The sequence below is a fragment of the Clarias gariepinus genome, chromosome 6, assembly GCF_024256425.1.
Source record: "Clarias gariepinus isolate MV-2021 ecotype Netherlands chromosome 6, CGAR_prim_01v2, whole genome shotgun sequence".
Taxonomy (NCBI): Eukaryota; Metazoa; Chordata; class Actinopteri; order Siluriformes; family Clariidae; genus Clarias; species Clarias gariepinus.
The window spans coordinates 16,948,142-16,966,993 of NC_071105.1; the positions used below are offsets into that span (position 1 = coordinate 16,948,142).

Below are 18,852 nucleotides of genomic sequence, written 5' to 3' on the forward strand. Positions count from 1 at the left end.
GGAGAAGAAAACACAAATGTACAAACATCAATAAAACATTTCATTGTCACCTACATAGTTAAAAACTTATAATAAAATAAAGAAATAAAGCATGATTCATAAAAAATATATACAGTACCATACCATATAGTAGCATTGTTAATTTTTTTTATCAGCTTGGCCAGAAGGTTTGCTATAGCTGCCGCTTAGACAATTGTTCTGGTTCCAAGGTAAACAACTGGTGTATATTAACATTCTTCTTCAAATATTTTAGCATTTCTATAAAAACAATTTACACATTAACTTAATCGGAGTCTAACAATCTGTTTACAAATGTGTTCATATTTAACAGTACATGTGAAATGTTAACTTTTTTTAAATTTTATGATTAAGGGAAAGTGTCTCTGGCATCTATGCTTGGAAAAAGTCAGTAAGTTTCCTGACAAAGGAAGACACTATGCAGGAAAGATGACTTTGTGCCTTCAGGTTTATTAGCAACATGACGAGCTGTGACGTATTGTTGTTTTGATTTGTTATGATTTATGTTCATTATCATCTAATGTGTCAATTCATATGTATTATTAAGAGTCTCCTAAGGAAAAAGGCTGGTAAAGTCATAACAAAGAAACTAACATATTAACTACAGTAGACAGCATTGCAACATTACATTGCAATTAAAAATTAAATATGACTGCTGGTTTATAAGAGGAATAAGACACTTTTACCACATCATTTAACATTATGCCCAGTTGTTTTTTCATTCTTTGCTTATCTAACAATTTAATAACAAATAGCACTATAAAGCATATATTTGAGTTCTTTGCTAAATCAATGTACATACATATAAGAACTGAGAAAATAAGTGTTATGCAACAACATTTATCCTGTTTTTATCTATGTCACTCAAACAAACCGGCAAACAGTGTCAATACACACTAACACTGATACCGATACAGATTTGCAAAACACACACATGGACAGCCCTTATTTTTTAATTTATACGTATCTACTACTCAACCACTGAAAGCAAAAGAGATGCGTGCTTTCAGAGGGAATGGTATTTTAGGCTCTGAGCGCATGTGGAAGGAATCATAGGGTGTCACCGACATCTTGCCTCCAGCTTTTCCAGAACATGTGCCTACTATCCGAGGATTCTTTTTAATGGGAAGAACTGCAAAAATAGTGACCTACAGTGCATCCATGAGTTGGTCAAACATAAAGGTAAGACAATATACCCAAAAAACGATTTATTTACATATAATTACATCTATTAAATATAAAAGTTTCTTTTACAAATAAATACTATTATAGTATATGTAGTATAATATCTTAAGTTGCTGCTATACCTACAGTATACTTTGACAAAATATACTACTGCGTTTCCTGAGTTTTGTCGGTTAACAGAACTTAATTTGACATAAATATAAAAGTAAATAACAACAGATTACAAGAAATTAGTAATCTACACAAAAGGGGGAACAAAGATAACAGAATGCATGATATCTATATTTTCACATTGGCTCTCAGCAGCTGGCTTTCTATGCTGCTGACTCTTGCAGCATGGCAGATCATGATGGGTTTTCGTTCAGCTATTTTCTTAGACAGTGAAGAAATACGTATCTCTAGCTGTAAAGACAAAATAGGAAAAATACTTAATTATTAAAATCAGGCAGACTTGTACCACAGACAAAAGGCACATGTGAAGTATTGCTTGACTAGAAAACCTGCCATCTGCAAGAAGAACACACCAGACGGCTGTTATTCGCACAGACAGATTTATGCTTAAACCGATCATCCAAAAGAATGCGTACCAAAAAGGGCTTTATTTATGATCATGCTTCATGTGCACCTAAAAATGGTTTTTACCTTTTATACTGTTTTACATTTTACATTTTACAATTTCAATACAACAAAAATAACTTGCTTTTCTTTCTTTCTTTTTTTTACACAAAGACTTCAAGCACAAACATTTTTGTCAGAATTCATCTAGTGGGAATGTGCAAAATAAATACATAAAATAAAATTCAATTGTTAAAGACTAAAAGGAGGCTGCATAACTGATTAATTCCAAATTCCAAACACATTTTTGCTACTCTCTGGAAACCTGTTCCTCAGGTACAAATAAACAAAACAAAAATAAAAGTATCTTCCTAACTAAAGGTGCGTTTTGCCTTTTTCCCTTCAAAATGTAGATGTTTAAAACTGATGGATGATAAACAGGCGATAATTATGATATTTGATTGAACATGTTCACAGAGCAAACAAAACCATGTAAACCACCAAATTATCATTATCGCAAAGCAGCTTTACAGAATTCCTTTGGTTTTAGGGTCCCCTTGTAAGACCAGGGTGGCCCTGGCCCTTTTGGGCATGGTTTAACAAGACATCTGGGGGTGTGCTGTGGTGTTTGGCACCAGGAGGTTAGCAGTTGATCCTTTGGGTGCAGTGGGTTGTGTTGTGCTCCATTCCTAGTATATCATTAATAATCAGTAATAAACTGTTATGTATTTGTTTCTTAAAGTGCATTATCTGCTTATTGTGTAATACAAGATGTATAAAACTGATCTAACCACTCTGACTGACGGGCTGTCCTTCCGGGTGTGGTGATAATGTTATGGCTGATCTGTGTATATTAAGAGATTTATAAATTCAAGCCTTTAAATCATCTTATGTAATTTTACCAATTTACTTTTGAATAGGGGTAATAATGTGTTTTTTTAATAGCATACACATCTTAATCACTGCAATCTGTAAAGTATTGTAACTGGTACTCTTGCACAGAAATCTATATTTTCTGCAATTTTGGTCATCAATTTTGGTATATTTTGGTAAAAAAAAAAATAAATAAATATATATATATATATATATATATATATATATATACTGTATATATATATACACACATATACACACACTCACCTAAAGGATTATTAGGAACACCTGTTCAATTTTTCATTAATGCAATTATCTAATTAACCAATCACATTTAGGGGTGTGGTCCGAGTCAAGACAATCTCCTGAACTCCAAACTGAATGTCAGAATGGGAAAGAGAGGTGATTTAAGCAATTTTGAGCATGGCATGGTTGTTGGTGCCAGATGGGTCGGTCTGAATATTTCACAATCTGCTTAGTTACTGGGATTTTTATGCACAACTATTTCTAGGGTTTACAAAGAATGGTGTGAAAAGGGAAAAACATCCAGTATGCGGGAGTCCTGTGGGCGAAAAAAGCCTTGTTGATGCTAGAGGTCAGAGGAGAATGGACCGACTGATTCAAGCTGATAGAAGAGCAACTTTGACTGAAATAACCACTCGTTACAACCGAGGTATGCAGCAAAGCATTTGTGAAGCCACAACACGCACAACCTTGAGGCGGATGGGCTACAACAGCAGAAGACACCACCGGGTACCACTCATCTCCACTACAAATAGGAAAAAGAGGCTACAATTTGCACGAGCTCACCAAAATTGGACAGTTGAAGACTGGAAAAATATTGCCTGGTCTGATGAGTCTCGATTTCTGTCGAGACATTTAAATGGTAGAGTCAGAATTTGACGTAAACAGAATGAGAACATGGATCCATCATGCCTTGGATGGTGGTGGTGTAATGGTGTGGGGGATGTTTTCTTGGCACACTTTAGGCCCCTTAGTGCCAATTGGGCATCGTTTAAATGCCACGGGCTACCTGAGCATTGTTTCTGACCATGTCCATCCCTTTATGACCACCATGTACCCATCCTCTGATGACTACTTCCAGCAAGATAATGCACCATGTCACAAAGCTCGAATCATTTCAAATTGGTTTCTTGAACATGACAATGAGTTTGCTGTACTAAAATGGCCCCCACAGTCACCAGATCTCACACCAATAGAGCATCTTTGGGATGTGGTGGAACGGGAGCTTCGTGCCCTGGATGTGCATCCCACAAATCTCCATCAACTGCAAGATGCTATTCTATCAATATGGGCCAACATTTCTAAAGAATGCTTACAGCACCGTGTTGAATCAATGCCACGTAGAATTAAGGCAGTTCTGAAGGCAAAAGGGGGTCAAACACCGTATTAGTATGGTGTTCCTAATAATCCCTTAGGTGAGTGTGTATACATGTATACACTGTAAATCATTATCTGCCTGAGTAAGGTCATTCCAAAACAAACAAGAAATTAAACACATTGAGAGCTATTCTTATTTGACTTTCTGGACTCCTGTGTCAGACTGGGATACATAAAGAAAAAGACAAACCAGACACAAACCTCATTTACTTCTTGTAGAATGCTCTCTCTTTCTTCAGTATCTGCATCACTGCCTGTTGTCTGAAGCCAATTTCTCATAATCTTTTGAAGTTTGCGCCATGTCCTGTTTGTAAAAATATCCATTTTAAAAGAGCGCCAAGAGGGCGAAATGCTTCGCAAAACAACTTTGACACCGGTCAGGGCGGTCACAGCACATGGTACATACTGTAGCTGAGTTTTGTCTTGCTGATATCTTTGCAGGTCAAGTCTAATATTATGTAGTTCCCTGTTCAGAGCTTCAGTAGGATCACTGCTTGTCTGCAGGAGTGTGGTCTCTTCATTGTCGTCGGCTTCCGCATCCACAAAAGCACTTTCACACACCCCTGCTGGTTAGACACACAGATGACGCAAATGAAATCGGAACATTTTTTTTATACTGTTCTGAATTTTTTTTCTTTCAGAAATAGAAGTCAGTTCCATATTGATTTGCTTTTTTATTTGTATAAAGTTAAACTGTACTTTCTTGTAAGACATTGACATGCCCCTTTTTCATGAAACTTGGAGTTTGTACAAATGTTACTGCTACACATACTTGTGTTATTAAATTACTATTATATCATGTAGTAATGCAGCACGGGATTACATGCTATTATAGATTATAGATACAAATGTATTAATAGGGATAGACGAGACATGTTTAAATTATCCAACTTTTTGCTGTCAGGCACAAATTGATGGTACTGATGTTTAAGATTTATCTATATTTTTTCCACAACTACAAGTATTATTCACTATGCTCTTCATATGCGAAGTGTGTCTGTGTGTGTATTGTTTACTTTGGCCAGGCAGGTTAGAGTGGATAAAATCTTGAGGGGAGAGGAGTGAGGGATCCTTGTGTCTGAATCTTGTCTGCTACATATGTCAGAGAAAGAAAATGAAAAAAAAGAAAATAATAAAGCTATAAATTTGAAATGTGGACGAAACAAATTGCTTTCATTTATACTCATGTAAAAGCATGGCTGAAATATTCACCTTGCACAGAGATGTAGATGCAGTAAATGAAGAAGGAGGCAGCAGCACCTCCTGGTTCTCAGCACGAGTGGAGTTTTCTGTTAAAGCAGACCTGAAGGCCATGATTGGAGGCTTAATGTTCAGAACAGGAGGCTGTTGTGAAGTGGACAGAAACAGTCCAGGGGGCTGAGGCTGGGTGAACGGAAGTGAAACAGAGTGGGATGGACAAGCCACTGGAGCAGATGATGAGGGTCTAGCATCAGTTTGACCTGCATTCTGCAGCTGATCACTACAAAAAAACAAGAAAACAAAGTCATAAAGAGGTTACAGAAAGGAGTGTGTGGAATTTAGTTTTATCACAATGTGACAGTGTTTTGAAATGTTAATTAGATAGATAGATAGATAGATAGATAGATAGAGTTCTTTATTAATCGCAAAGGGAAATTGAATCTTACAGCAGCCACTTCATATATTTTATCACAAGTAAGCAACAAGCAAGAACTGCATTATGGAAAATGTAAACCTTAAAAAAAATTAAATACACAGTTTACAATTTAAGGTGCATTAATGAGGTAAAAATGGTGTCAAATTTAAGTTATTCCATGTTTTCACCCTTTTTTTTCTCTCTGCATAATTCCATGTTAATTCATCATATTAATTTCTTCATTATAAGAAGTTCACAGACTATAATAATTTGTGCTGGCTTGTGATTATTGCATGTGCAACTGTACCTTGTAGGGTGTGTTGCTTTGTGATGATTGTCTGAGTGACTGTGTCTTCTAGGCTCTGGGTGCCGCAGCAGGTCCTTGGCTGGAGAGTATAATAAGTCATCAGGCCTTCGTGGCTGCAGTCTAGATGCTCGGACCAGCAGCCTGCAGTTTTAATAAGGGAACTGTCATAAGATGGCACAACAGAACATTTACTACCAAATATGTTAGTACATCAGACATGCCTGCATAACAACCACTGATAAAGTGAGATGTAATGAGTTCAACCCTCATCTATGCACTTATGAAATTCATTTATGCATTTCAGTTACTTATTCTTCAGGTCTGTACTTACAGTTTGCTTACAGTGGAATCTCCTGCTGTACGCTCTGAAGTTGGGATCCTGATTGGTTGGCAGGTATGGCTTTGGTTATGGCCTTCAGGTAAGAAAAAGGATACACTCTTGTTCGTTTTAGGGGGCGTATCATCTTTATTTGCCTCTACCACTTTCGAAGGCTTGCATAATGCCCGCTGCTTCCATCGCAAGGCACATCGTCTTACCACTGCCTGCAGCTGCCGTGAACTCTGTGACAAAAATAATTTCATATAGAATATATATTTCCTTACTTTTTTTTCAAAATGGTTTATTAAGAGTGTACATTGGTGTTAAAATACAAAGCTCTTTACAATTAGGCATAACAATATTTAAATTACACCGAAGACATGCCCCTATTCCAAACATATTTCATGCACACACCTGTTCACAGCTGTGAAGTGCCATTGTTGTAGAAAATGCCTTCATATGTGCCGCATATGTAAGGATGTGGGTTATGCCTTCTTGCAGCAGTTCATCTCTGTAGAATTGAGCTGCTGCTGCAAGACGCCTCTCTTTCCTTTGACGCTCAGCAACCCAGTATCTCCAGGCATAGAGCACCTGAATTTATAAATACTATCTTTAACATCTTAATCTTTAACAAGTTAAATGTTTAGGTGAAAACGATGATGTTGTTTAGATGCTACCTTGGCTTGCAGGTTTAGGGACCAGTGCCAAAGGGCCATCTCTGTCAGCTCTGCTTCTTTTCTTCTGCTCTGTAGCTGTGGCATTTATAAACACATGGGTAAAAGACAAAAGGGGATAAATGACGCTGTAAGAATCATACACCAAAAAAAAATAAATAAGATATGTTATTTTTAAATCTGCAGTTGTAGCTGCTATCTATACCACTCATGCTTTATCTGTATGGCCTTTCCTGATTCTTATATCTACATTGTAAAGCAATGTCCAAGTTTAAGTTACTGTAAAAATATCTTACAATTTTAACATTAAATTTTAAAAAGACATAAAAAACGTACAATGTATTCTGTAGAATACCTTTAGTATATAAATATAAATGCAGTATTCTATAATTATTTTGTTCATTTTTAATGTATTGTATTAAAATTGTATTGTATTGTATTTTAAGTATAATTCTCCATAATGCATTAAGCACAAAGTCAGAGATTGTCTGACCACCAAAGTGGAAAGTACCACCAAGAAATGTGTAGTTCTTACCTGTGCTTTCCAGAGGATAAAAAAACGCTGACATGTTCTTAATTTGTGTAGCTCATTGCTTCTGTTTTTCATGACCTAATACATACAGATACAATAAACAGGAATACATAATGAAAATAAGCGAATGAGCATTACAGTCTAACACAGTGTGGTAAAGACAGTGTTTAGGTGCACCTGATAGAGTTTCTGCTGCTTATTATTCAAGATCCAGGCCGTGAGACTTTTTGTGAGCAGGATATGTCGGTAATATTTGCAGGCTTTCTCCCCAGACAGCCTTTCTTCTCTTGCCTCACAGTGTTTCTTTCTCCACCTCCTCAGAACTGCACGTGTCCGAACTGCCAGAAAACACATAAGAGCACGGTTCTGACACCAGATGAACAGAAGCTCTAATACAAAAAAAAATACTTAAAACTTATTTCCGAAAAAAATTTTTTTCTATTATCTACACATATTAAAAGATAATACACTTTTATAATATAGTTAAAAAGTATGGTTGACATTAAATGCAATTAGATATTTTGTAACAGTCAAAGTTTGGACACAAGTTTGGATTTATTTTTCTACATTCGAGAACAATACTGGAGATTTCAAAACTATGAAATAACACTTAACAGTAGAACAATATTGTCAAGTGCATTTGCGAAACCCATCAAGCACCATGATGAACTGCCTTTAATGAAGACCTTCCCAGGAAAGCAAGAGTAAAACTTACCTCTGCTGCAGAGAAGTTATTCATTTAGAGTTACCAGCCTCCAATTCACAATCAACAATTAACAACCAGCACCTCAGATTAGAGGATATATCTCAATATCAACTGTTTAAGGGAGATTATTGCATTTTGGATGGCTTCAGCAATGCTTTACAATGTAGAAATAAAAAATCAGGAAAGGCCATTCAATTAGAAGGTGTATCCAAACTTTTGACATGTAATGTACATAGTACTGAACCATAGTATGGTTAAATGGACAGACATACTGATGGTACACAGGCATAATTTGCTGATCCCTAAGGGGAAATGTGACAAATTTACAGTACTCAAGTGATGTAAATGGTTGATACCTCTGTCGAGGTGAAGTTGAGCTTCTCTCAGTGCTTCCTCCTGCTGGTGATGATAAAACGTTTTGTATGCTGATCTCTGATGCCATGCTAAAAACACCTGTGCATAAAAATAGCAATATTACCACTTAAAATGTAAAATATGTCACTTTTAGTGACACTTGTCAATAAGGTTTTGGACACAAGGAGATGGACATATATAAATAAACCTTGAATAGAATGCCATCGTTATCCAAATTAGTACCTGTGTCTGGATAGAGACATTGGACACTGTAAACAAGTTGCTAATACATTTTTGCAGGGAAGAACACTAATAGTTTTCATTAAAATCAAAACCTGAGACGCACAGTATCGCTTCAGTTACATACAAGCAGTCTAGAGCACCTTTGATAGTAAGCTGTGGTTATGATGACACTTTGCTTGTGTCTCTTTCTCCCTTTCCTCCACTGACAGACGTATGTTGGTCCTCCACACACACAGCATCCTTCTGTAGTAAATGTAAACAGATGCAAACATGAAAACAGGAGATGTTCAATAATAAAATATTTGCAACATCAGTGCGAGTCATACCTGAGCAGATGTTTTTGATGTCGCTGGTAACGCTGTTCTACAATTAGGTTGATCTGCTGGATCTGTGATTGGTGTTGCTACACACACACAATCACACACACACACACACACACACACACACACACACACACACACACACACAATCACACACACACACACACAATCACACACACAATCACACACACACACAATCACACACACAATCACACACACACACACACACACACACACATACAATGGTGGCTTTAATCTTGATATTAAAAAATATATATATTTTCATTAAATATTTTGAATAAGTTTTTAGGAAATAAAAAAAGCCTTGGTCTTTTATGAAATTGCACATTTTAATATCACTAAATGTTTAATATTGTCTAAATGGCTACCTTCCATGCCTCAAACTTGTGCTTTAGCAGTCTTCCTTCATAGTGCTGATCGATTTGCATCAATCGCCTGTTCTTCTCTCTTCTGCGTGCTACATACTGTAAAGACACACATAAAACCATAAACGCATACATACTGTGACTTAAAAACATCTGCAGTAGCACATAGTAATGGTTGATACCTCGCACCAGCCGATCAGAGCTCGCCTCATAGACAGGTGCCTGTCATGGACGACTGCCTGCTCAAAATGTCTCTGACTGATAAACAACACACAACAACACCCATCCTCAATAAGTTGCAATCATAAATTTACATAAAGTGTTCTCAGCCTAATTTCAGTGTGACTCGCACCTCCTCTGGATGTTGCTGACATTGTGTCCCCACTGTCTCAGAGTTTTGTGCAGAAGAGTCTGTCTGTAAAGGGTTACAGCTTTTGTTTGCTTGAGTCTGTCCTCTCTCTGCTGAAACATCTTCGACAGCCATTTAGACCAGGCACGGGACACACACACTCTTTCTGCATGTAGCACAGCCTGAGAAAAATATCAAGAGTGGTTTGGGAATCGAGTGTGAGCTTGCAGGCAGCTGTAGAATCAGGGAAGGTTTACACAAGAAGTAACACAATTTTAAATTTGTGCTTTTTCTCTGCATGCTCAAAAAAACTGATTGTATTTAAAAACTTTAACAAAAGTATTATTAATTATGGGGAGCATTACTAACTACAGAGGCTTGTCTCAAAATCATTCATATGTAATATTTGCCACTTTACACAAAGCCAATGAAAAAAGCAGTTTCACTTGTTTTCTGTCAAAAATACTGCATTTCCATTCTCGACAGTAGTAAAAGATCTTAAGGTTACAATAGCTGGTATTTACATTACCTTAAATTACTTATTCAAGCACTACATGTACATTCCAATAAAATAGAGACTTGATAAGCAATTTAGATCTACAGTATTTTAACCCTTTTCAAGAGAATTAATATGTCCATTTCTACAGTTAATAATGCACATATCTGCTTCTCTGATTGTTTACCATTCTCTCCGCCAACCTCTGGTCTCTCTGTTGAACCAAGCGTTCCCACCAGATATAAAAAGCCCAGCTGTATATCTGCTGCCTATACAATCAACAACGACAACATAAAAACACGAAAAAACGGGCCTCAGTAAGTTCTAACATGCACAATCATACACCTCAAGTTCATCAAAACATAGCTTTAAGAACAAGAGCTCACTTAACCGACAAAAAGGTGATTCATGAAATAGCATCTAAACAAAATATTTTATTATATTATTATTTTTTTTTATATAAATTTTTTTATCAAAGCCTCCATCAACAGGGTTTTACTGTTTGAAAAAAGATTTGAAGAATATGTTGCTTAATACATATTTACTCATGCCATATTCAATAAATATTTATACTAATCTAATTTTTTCAATTATATTGCTTACATTTTTTGGTGGGAATGTCAAATCACACAAAATACAAAGCAGACTGAGCATGAACTGTATTCCAGTTCCTAATTTTGATGTGTAGATAAATAGCCATCATTGCTTAATCCCAACATGTTTTGACTAAACTCGAAGTAGAACTCGGATGACTCCAGTGCCAAAAATTGTTCTTGTCACTAATGTGCATGCCTGAAATTTTTTTTAAATAGACTACTATAAAATACATAAAACCTATTTCAGACATTTGACCTTAAACCTGTTTGGATCACTTCCAAAGTGTAATCAGTTCGTTTGCCAGTTACTGTACAATAATGATGCCATATAAATCCTACAAAAATACAACCACTTCTTCTTAAGATATCCCCCTAGAATTATCTCTGACAGGTGCATAAAAAAACTGGAAGCGGTGGTGTTATAATCACCCATTATAAAATAGTGGCTGTGGAATCATATTGAGTTTAAATGACATCAGGCATGTACAAATCTATCACCTGGGAAGCTTAAAATTGTTAAGACAAATTTAGTCTTTTATAGCAATAGTCAAAGCTGCAATTAAAATGTATATACAGTAAAACAACCAAATCCTAAATATGCATACATAGAAAGGAGTGTTAAATCAAAATGCATTCACTAAAACATTATTAAATACAGTATATTAGTAGTCTTACACATACACACATATATTTAAATGCATCCAAGGTCAGGTCCAAATTAATCTTATGTTTAGTATTTCACAGACTCACTGATGATGCTGCTCAGCTATTTCTCCCCTCTCTTTGCGCTTTATTCTTTCTATAGTAAATTCCGTCCAGGATTTCAGACATTTTGGAAGGATCCGGCTTGCAAACCAAGAGTCAGCCCGCAACTCTAAATCCTACACACAAACACACATACAAGAAAAATAAGGCTCATTTAATGTGAGCCTTGCGTTATGCTGATGTGATCAAAATAAAATCAGATCTTTATAACAAACCAGGTGAACAAAGAATCACTTGCTCTAAGTAAAAGTGAAGAATGTGTGATAAAAACTTAATTAGATTTAGGCTGGTACCTGCATGTGTCTGTGCTCTTTGCAGTGCTCCCTCCATCTCTGAATATATCTTCTTAGCACTGCAATTCTGCAAGTTAACAGTAAAAAAAAAGGTAAAAAAAAAGTAAAAGAAAAAAAAAGTTCTTATATCCAATCAGAAGATAAACTAAAGTGCACTATAGACATGACTTTTGTTGATTCCAAATGAAATATTATATATATATATATATATATATATGCGTTATGCACACATAGCATAGCATAACTGTATTCACATTATTTAAAAAAAATAATACTATGGTAATAAATTCAGCCCAGTGCATGAAATAAATGCCAAATCTACAATCTAAAATACAGCAGGCATAGTTGAAAAACATTTAAAACTGTGTTACGTTTGTGACAATACACATTCTGCCTCACACAAAGTTCTGGGTCTTTTCAGCCAGCCGCAGTAACTGTCATCCTCCACCACTTCTCATTGGATCTGTATCTAACCAAAGATATGCCTGCGTTGCTTTTGCAGTTTCGTGTTTTTATTTTTTTCCTGCCACAGCCATTAAATCAAAAGCTGGATAAACTTTTTTTGCCACACTACGCAATAGTGCTATCTACCAAGCAGCACATACCTTCTGTATTTAGTTCAAGTAAACATACAAACATACTAGTTTTTACAAACTTGACTTCGCCAAAGATCTAGAAATAGTTTCCAAAAAATGTAAAGAAGAAAAGACAGACATGTCGAATAGCAGATCAGTGCAGGTGGGTCTGTGTGAATGGAGTTTAGAAATTAGGCTACTTGGCGTTGCCAAATTAGCCATAGTGTGTGAGAGGGGTTTGCTTCTCAGCCATGTGACACACTGGCACCCAATCCAGGGTGTACCCCGCCTAGTGCCACAAATGTTTGGACTTCCAGATGTCAATAATTGTACCCTTTTCCCAAATCTCAGATATTCATTGTTACTGAATTCATGGTTTAAGTGTTCTGGATGCTGGGTGATGGCAAAACTGACATTAGCTCTAGAATTATTACTTTAAACTAGTCACAAATTATTGCCTTTAGCTAAGCCCAGTGTAGAAAAGAAGAATATATGGTTTTTTTCCATTTTTGATAATTAAATATCAATAATAAACCTGTGATAGTTCACTGCTACAGTTATTTTGGGTTGAATCTGTATTTCCTTAATCTGCTCCAAGCGCAGTTGCCAACGCTTCCAATATTTCACCATCATCTGCAAAAAAAGAAATTAAATCAGCAAAGTTATTTAAGAATACAAAAGCTAACATATGAAACAAAAATAATAAATGCAACACCAGATATATAATTAAATTAAGTTAAGTGTTTTAAGTAATAGTTTGCGAGGTTCTGAGGACATACATAATATAAATGCTAGAGAAATTCTGCATGAATTTTATACATGATAAGAAGTAGGTTTTCTTACAGTGTGCTGATGATGCTTCGCACTAATGTTCTTGTTGAACCGATGAGTTTTACAGCGAGTGGCATTTAAGGCCAAGCCTTTAAACCCTACATGCTGAAGGGGGGGACACACAAAATTTGACATTTAGAATATTTTACTTAAGTAGAAAATGTGCAAGAACTTCCTGCATTAGCCTTTCCAGAATGGCACAGCCCACATATTTCTAACCAGCAGGTGAAGGTGTCGATGTTGAATGGCAGTCTGTTCTGTCCTGGCCTTTACAGAGCAAATGTGCACATCTACAAATCAGATCAGGAAAGTATGATGCATGATAAAATGTTATAAATAAAATAACCACAGGGAAAACACATACATACTAGCATCTTTAGTGTATCTTCTTAGAGTTGTCACAATTTTTTTTGTTTAGACATGACAAATTCCACACATCAGACAGCTCTCCTCCATCACAGAGAGGAAAGGCTACCATAGCCTTCCTCCAAGGTACATAAAGCCAGCCAAACGCATCTTTTTAAACCTGTGCTGGTGGAAAATCAGTGGGTGGCCTAACACAATAAGATAATGTGTAGATGCCCATGACTGAAAATTTTCACAATGATTGACATTGAAAAAAAAGCATGCTATGCCACCCTCTCAGCCAATTTGGCCTCTTTTGGCCCTGTTAACCTGTGGCATGATCAAACTCTGGATAATAGCGCTTTTCTTTTGCATCAATAAGGAGCCCACCACTACAATTTTTTACCAATAAAATGTTAAAAACCATTAAAACTGTTACATCATTATAACAAACATTTCAACCATTATAATATCACAGCCAACTGTGCCCATTCCTATAATATTATGAGAGCAAAAAATAAATAGATAAAAAAACTCAGAAGAATGCTATTATGCTTTCAAAAAGAAACTGCTGGTGGGGAAGACAACTGGATAAAATATTAGAAAAGCATTAATAATTTATTAATGTTGACTAAGAGTATATAAGGATACAATCTCTCCAGTGTGAAAATGCCCGCCGTTGAATGATATGAAGTGCTAGACGCTCTGCAATCTGCTCTTTAACTCTGTCAGTCTGTTTGTTTTGCAAAGCTCTGTGCCACGTACACCAGTACATCCTTAAGACAGAGCAACGCCATACACTGCTAGCCACAGCTGCAACATAAGCAAACTATGGCTTTATACACAAAGAATTTCCTGCCAACTTTATCAATTATGTCAAAAAATATAACAATGGGACATGAGCTATCCAAAGAGATACTCTTTTAGTCTAATTACAGAAAGACTACATATGAAGGAAGGCTTCTTACTGAATTAACTTTTCAGATATTATGAGAAATGCCATGCTTTTTTTTCTACAGTGAACACAGGTAATGTATGTCGGCTACCTTTTGCATATTTTTTTTCTTTCCTGTGTTGAGTGTATGTAATCCAGCCTTGTAGTACACGATTCTGGATTTGCTGGCAGTACTGAAGACAGGCTCCGGCTTCTTTCTCTCTTAAGATACATGTTTCTGTATACTTCTTTTTCCATTGAAGCCATGCCTGCAATCAACATACATCATTCAGCAAAATGTAAAATATGCATTCATTATATGTTTTTTTTTTAATTGGTTGGTCAGTATCAGAAATCAGAATTTTTTTGGACGGTTTTTTAGTAATCAGACGATTTTAGTACGTCCTGAAAAGGAGAACTCCATTGGAATAAAATAAAAAACTCAACTTTAGAAATAAAAAGACAAATGCTGATTCACCCAAAGTGCCAGCAGTACAAATGTAGGACAAATCTGTCGTATCCGTCTAAATGTTTTTAATAAGATATCAGTTAAACTGAAGTCTGTTTGGCTTAAGCTGTGTTTGGGTATTATGACATTTACTACTTCTAACTGTAGACCCACACATACTTACTCTGCTCTGTACAGACATAGCCCACTGTTGTGCCGCCAGGTCTTCATGGAGATGCTCGGTTTTGCGTTGCTCTAGTGCAGTTTGCCAGACAGTCCACACCCAACTATCGCAAGACACAGAATTATAGGTCAGCAACTTTCCTCAGCCTAACACCTGCCTGATTATGTACACACATGAAGCATACCCCATAGCAGTGTGTCTGTGGTGTTTTAGGGCTGTGTCACACATCCTGTGTTTTAATCGTCTCATTTCCACATATAGCTCCCAGCCTTCCCACACAACACGCAGCTGATGCCGCTTTGCTGTAAAACAGCACAAAATTACACACATCTATGCAACAACTATCAACCATGGTGTACAGTTAGTGATGTGTGATGACATTTACATACCAAAGACTAATGCGATCTGCATCTTTTTTTTTTCTTCTTTCTTAATAGACAAATATTGACACCAGGCTTGGTACACTTTACTGTAGAGGACATACCTGCAATAAGAGGACAAAAGACATGTTGTGTTATTATTTTAAGATTTGATGTGGCTATCTTCTTCTTCAGTATTTGAAAGAGATTCAAATACTGAAGTCAGAAATGCATTTGAAAAGATTTGGCTCACACGTAGAAAACAGTATATTTTAACAGTATTTATAAAATCAGGACACAAATCAGCAACTATGTATCATAATAGCATTGTATTGGGTAGTCCCTGGGGAATACCTATCCTGACTGAACAGTGTGAAGCAGGCAAAAAATGTGGACATGGCTATCATGAATAAAACGACAGGAATCATGTAGCTGATAATTTAGATAATTTCGTTTATTTCTTAACAATTTTCTTGTCTAATGAATACTAACTTATAGTGACAGTCTGCTCTAATGGTCAGTGCCCACTCTCTTCTGGCATGCCACCAGTCATCTTTCCAGGCCCAAAGAACCTTCCTCAGGACAACCTTAGTGTGGTGAGACCTGAAAAATCCATTCACACAATTACCCATCACAGTTACAATTTTTTAGTTGTAGTAGTATTAGTTGGAGTAGTATTCATAATTAGCTATTAGATATTATTATTGATTTAAGTACAATTCCAAATACTGCAACAGTGCTAGTGTGGGCAAGAACTGAACCTGGCCTGTGATGGAGTGATTCGTCCAAATGTCTTCTGAACCCAGAGACGAAGGAATTTCCGTGCAAGGTGCCTACACACACAGCCTAAGTTAGCGTTGGCTTAGGCACAATTACAAAATTACATTACTAAAGGAAATACGGTTGCATTAATGATAACGTACCGTATCCTGAGCTCTTTGAGTCGTCCACCTCGGTTCCACATGTATCCCACTCTGTAGGTGACCTTACGAACTGGTGTATTTCTCATCAAGCCTTTTGCAGACACACCCTGCTTTCCACACTGTGCTTTTGGTTTGTGCATAGTCTTCAACTAAAATACACGGCAGGTACGCACAAAGTTTGATTTAAAGTTGTTTAAAGTTTTATTATTACATACAGTTCTATATTACACATACACAAACTATATTGGCAAAAGCATTCGCTTGCCTGTCTTCACATGCATATGAACTTGAGTAACATCCGATTCTTAATCCATAGGGTTTAATATGATGTTGGCCCACCCCTTGCAGCTATTACATCTGCATAATTACAGTGAGCTGTCAAAATCTTCAAAGTTTAACTATGTGTTCTAGCTTAGAAACCAGAAATTTGTAAATGTAGTAAGGAAACTGTAAGCACACAAAATTTGACCTGCAATCAAAAATGTATTAGATACTTCAAACAACGATTCAGTGCTGGAGGTTTGTATATGTTCTTGTCAGATTATAAACGAGCTGTGAAAGTACCTTTTCAGTCTCTCTCTCTCTTTCCTTACTGAATGTCATGCAGCCAAGTCGTTACCTATCCCAACTTCTCCAGCCAAACAGCGAGAGCAAACGTTTATTGTCCTTTCTTGATGTTGAGATGAGTTTCGTAGTAAACTACACATAATGTGTTGGACATAATTTAGTGACACTTGAGTGAAGTTTTCTTGGCATTCATCAAACAAATCTGTGTCTACCGTTAACCCAAAACCGACAACAAACCGTAACTGCCGCCTCCCTCCCAGCGTCAACTTCCGCCTGATCCATTTCACAATAAAAGTTCAGTCACGACTACAGGCTACACGGCTCGTTGCTCGTTGAGCTATGGTCGGTTAAAGAGACTCTTAAACTGGAATTCGTAGATGCGCCGTCGAAAACTGTTCTGAGAACAGTTCTAGAATTATATACACAATTTATATAACTGGTCTCGGAATAATTAACGTTTGCGAACGTAAAAAAAACAAAACAAAAAAACCCCTAGAATTTCTCCAATCAAATGCACAACTTATATTGGAACTACATTATATGTATTCCTATACATTAAAGTAAAAATAAATTAAATAATTAAATGTACATATAGAAGTATTCCCCTTCCCCTTGTTCCACAGCAGTTTCCCAATCAATACAGGAATTTATTAATAACATTGTTTTTGTTTGTTTCTAGTTATGGACCATGTTATGGAACATCTCTCATCTCTTAAAAACTGTAAAGCTATAATTAAGCTTTTTTTTAGTTTTATTTAAATTGCACTAATACTGATTATTAACAATTACAAAGTTTAAATCTGCCATACACTTCTTGTAATATATAAAAATAAGTTCATTATTATGGACAACTTGTAGCCAGCACTATTGTCAAAGCTCACTCACTCACTCATCTTCTATACCGCTTTATCCTGTATTTAGGGTCGCGGTGTCCTGGAGCCACTTACTTTGTTTCTTATCTGTTTTTGGATTTCTTTAGATCAAGTTTCTTTCTTTCTTTCTTTCTTTCTTTCTTTTATATATTTTAGCATGCTTTACTTTGTCAGGTAGGTTCTATTTAAGTTAAATGTTAAATTCATCTTTACAAAAAGAAAAAAAATAAATAAATCACAGTTCATTCATGATTTAGTAAGTGGAGATTACTTTCTTTACATAGGATTAGCAGGTTTGGACATAATTTCCTTCCCTGAATAAATAAAATCATTATTTAAAAACTGCATTTTGTATTTACTTGGGTATATACATCTTTGTGTAATATAAAATTGGTGTGATCTAAATCATTTAAGTGTGACAATTATGAAAAAAAACTAAATCATTGTGACTATGTTGAAAATATTTCTACTTTTATTTTAAAAAACTTAAAATAGTTTCGTGGGGTAGCTTTTCTTTTTTTATTATTAAATTCCTATTTTATTTATATCATTGAACTAAAGTGTATTGAATTAACTTTTTAGATGGTTTTCAGAATTCTTGTGTAACAGAAATTTATTTACATATTTACATTGTAGAAATAGTTAATTTCTTATTTTTATATGATACTAGTATACTAGTATTGATATTAGATGGAAAAGGGAATAAGTGGTATCACTCAACACTAGAATGTTAACACGGGAATCTTATCACCTGTAAAGGAAAAAAAAACTCGCTTGATGTATAGTAGGTGTCCATTTGAAATGCCTGACAAGTATTCAATTTGTAA

General features: G+C 35.8%; 1 protein-coding gene across 4 annotated transcripts; it reads right to left on the bottom strand.

Annotated features, from left to right (window-relative positions):
* Window positions 1-64: 64 nt before the first annotated feature.
* Window positions 65-17,390, bottom strand: sfi1 (SFI1 centrin binding protein). 4 transcript variants are annotated; one of them, XM_053497567.1, is made up of 32 exons: window positions 17,151-17,390; window positions 16,587-16,735; window positions 16,425-16,496; window positions 16,156-16,266; window positions 15,694-15,788; window positions 15,489-15,606; window positions 15,305-15,407; window positions 14,785-14,941; window positions 14,390-14,551; window positions 13,613-13,683; window positions 13,406-13,498; window positions 13,098-13,195; window positions 11,988-12,054; window positions 11,680-11,810; window positions 10,521-10,602; window positions 9,841-10,019; window positions 9,671-9,746; window positions 9,492-9,587; window positions 9,109-9,185; window positions 8,923-9,025; window positions 8,542-8,638; window positions 7,657-7,817; window positions 7,483-7,557; window positions 6,951-7,025; window positions 6,688-6,864; window positions 6,286-6,515; window positions 5,955-6,095; window positions 5,245-5,512; window positions 5,049-5,121; window positions 4,439-4,595; window positions 4,234-4,336; window positions 65-1,605 (listed from the first exon to the last, which is right to left on the bottom strand). In XM_053497567.1, the coding sequence occupies exons 1-32, from the start codon at window positions 17,187-17,189 to the stop codon at window positions 1,483-1,485; spliced, it is 3,759 nt and encodes a 1,252-aa protein (XP_053353542.1). In that variant the 5' UTR covers window positions 17,190-17,390; the 3' UTR covers window positions 65-1,482. The 4 variants fall into 4 exon arrangements, with proteins under 4 accessions (XP_053353542.1, XP_053353540.1, XP_053353541.1 ...); XM_053497565.1 differs by having other exon boundaries at window positions 4,439-4,598; XM_053497566.1 differs by having other exon boundaries at window positions 5,049-5,124.
* Between the last annotated feature and the right edge of the window lie 1,462 nt (window positions 17,391-18,852).

Coding starts and splice junctions, on each gene's coding strand:
- sfi1 (XM_053497564.1), bottom strand. CDS start 17,189: ATGACATTCAGTAAGGAAAGAGAGAGAGAGACTGAAAAG. Junction 13,499..13,612: donor ATCGACACCTTCACCTGCTG/GTTAGAAATATG, acceptor CCCCCCCTTCAG/CATGTAGGGTTTAAAGGCTT. Junction 4,599..5,048: donor CTCTAACCTGCCTGGCCAAA/GTAAACAATACA, acceptor GTGTCTAACCAG/CAGGGGTGTGTGAAAGTGCT.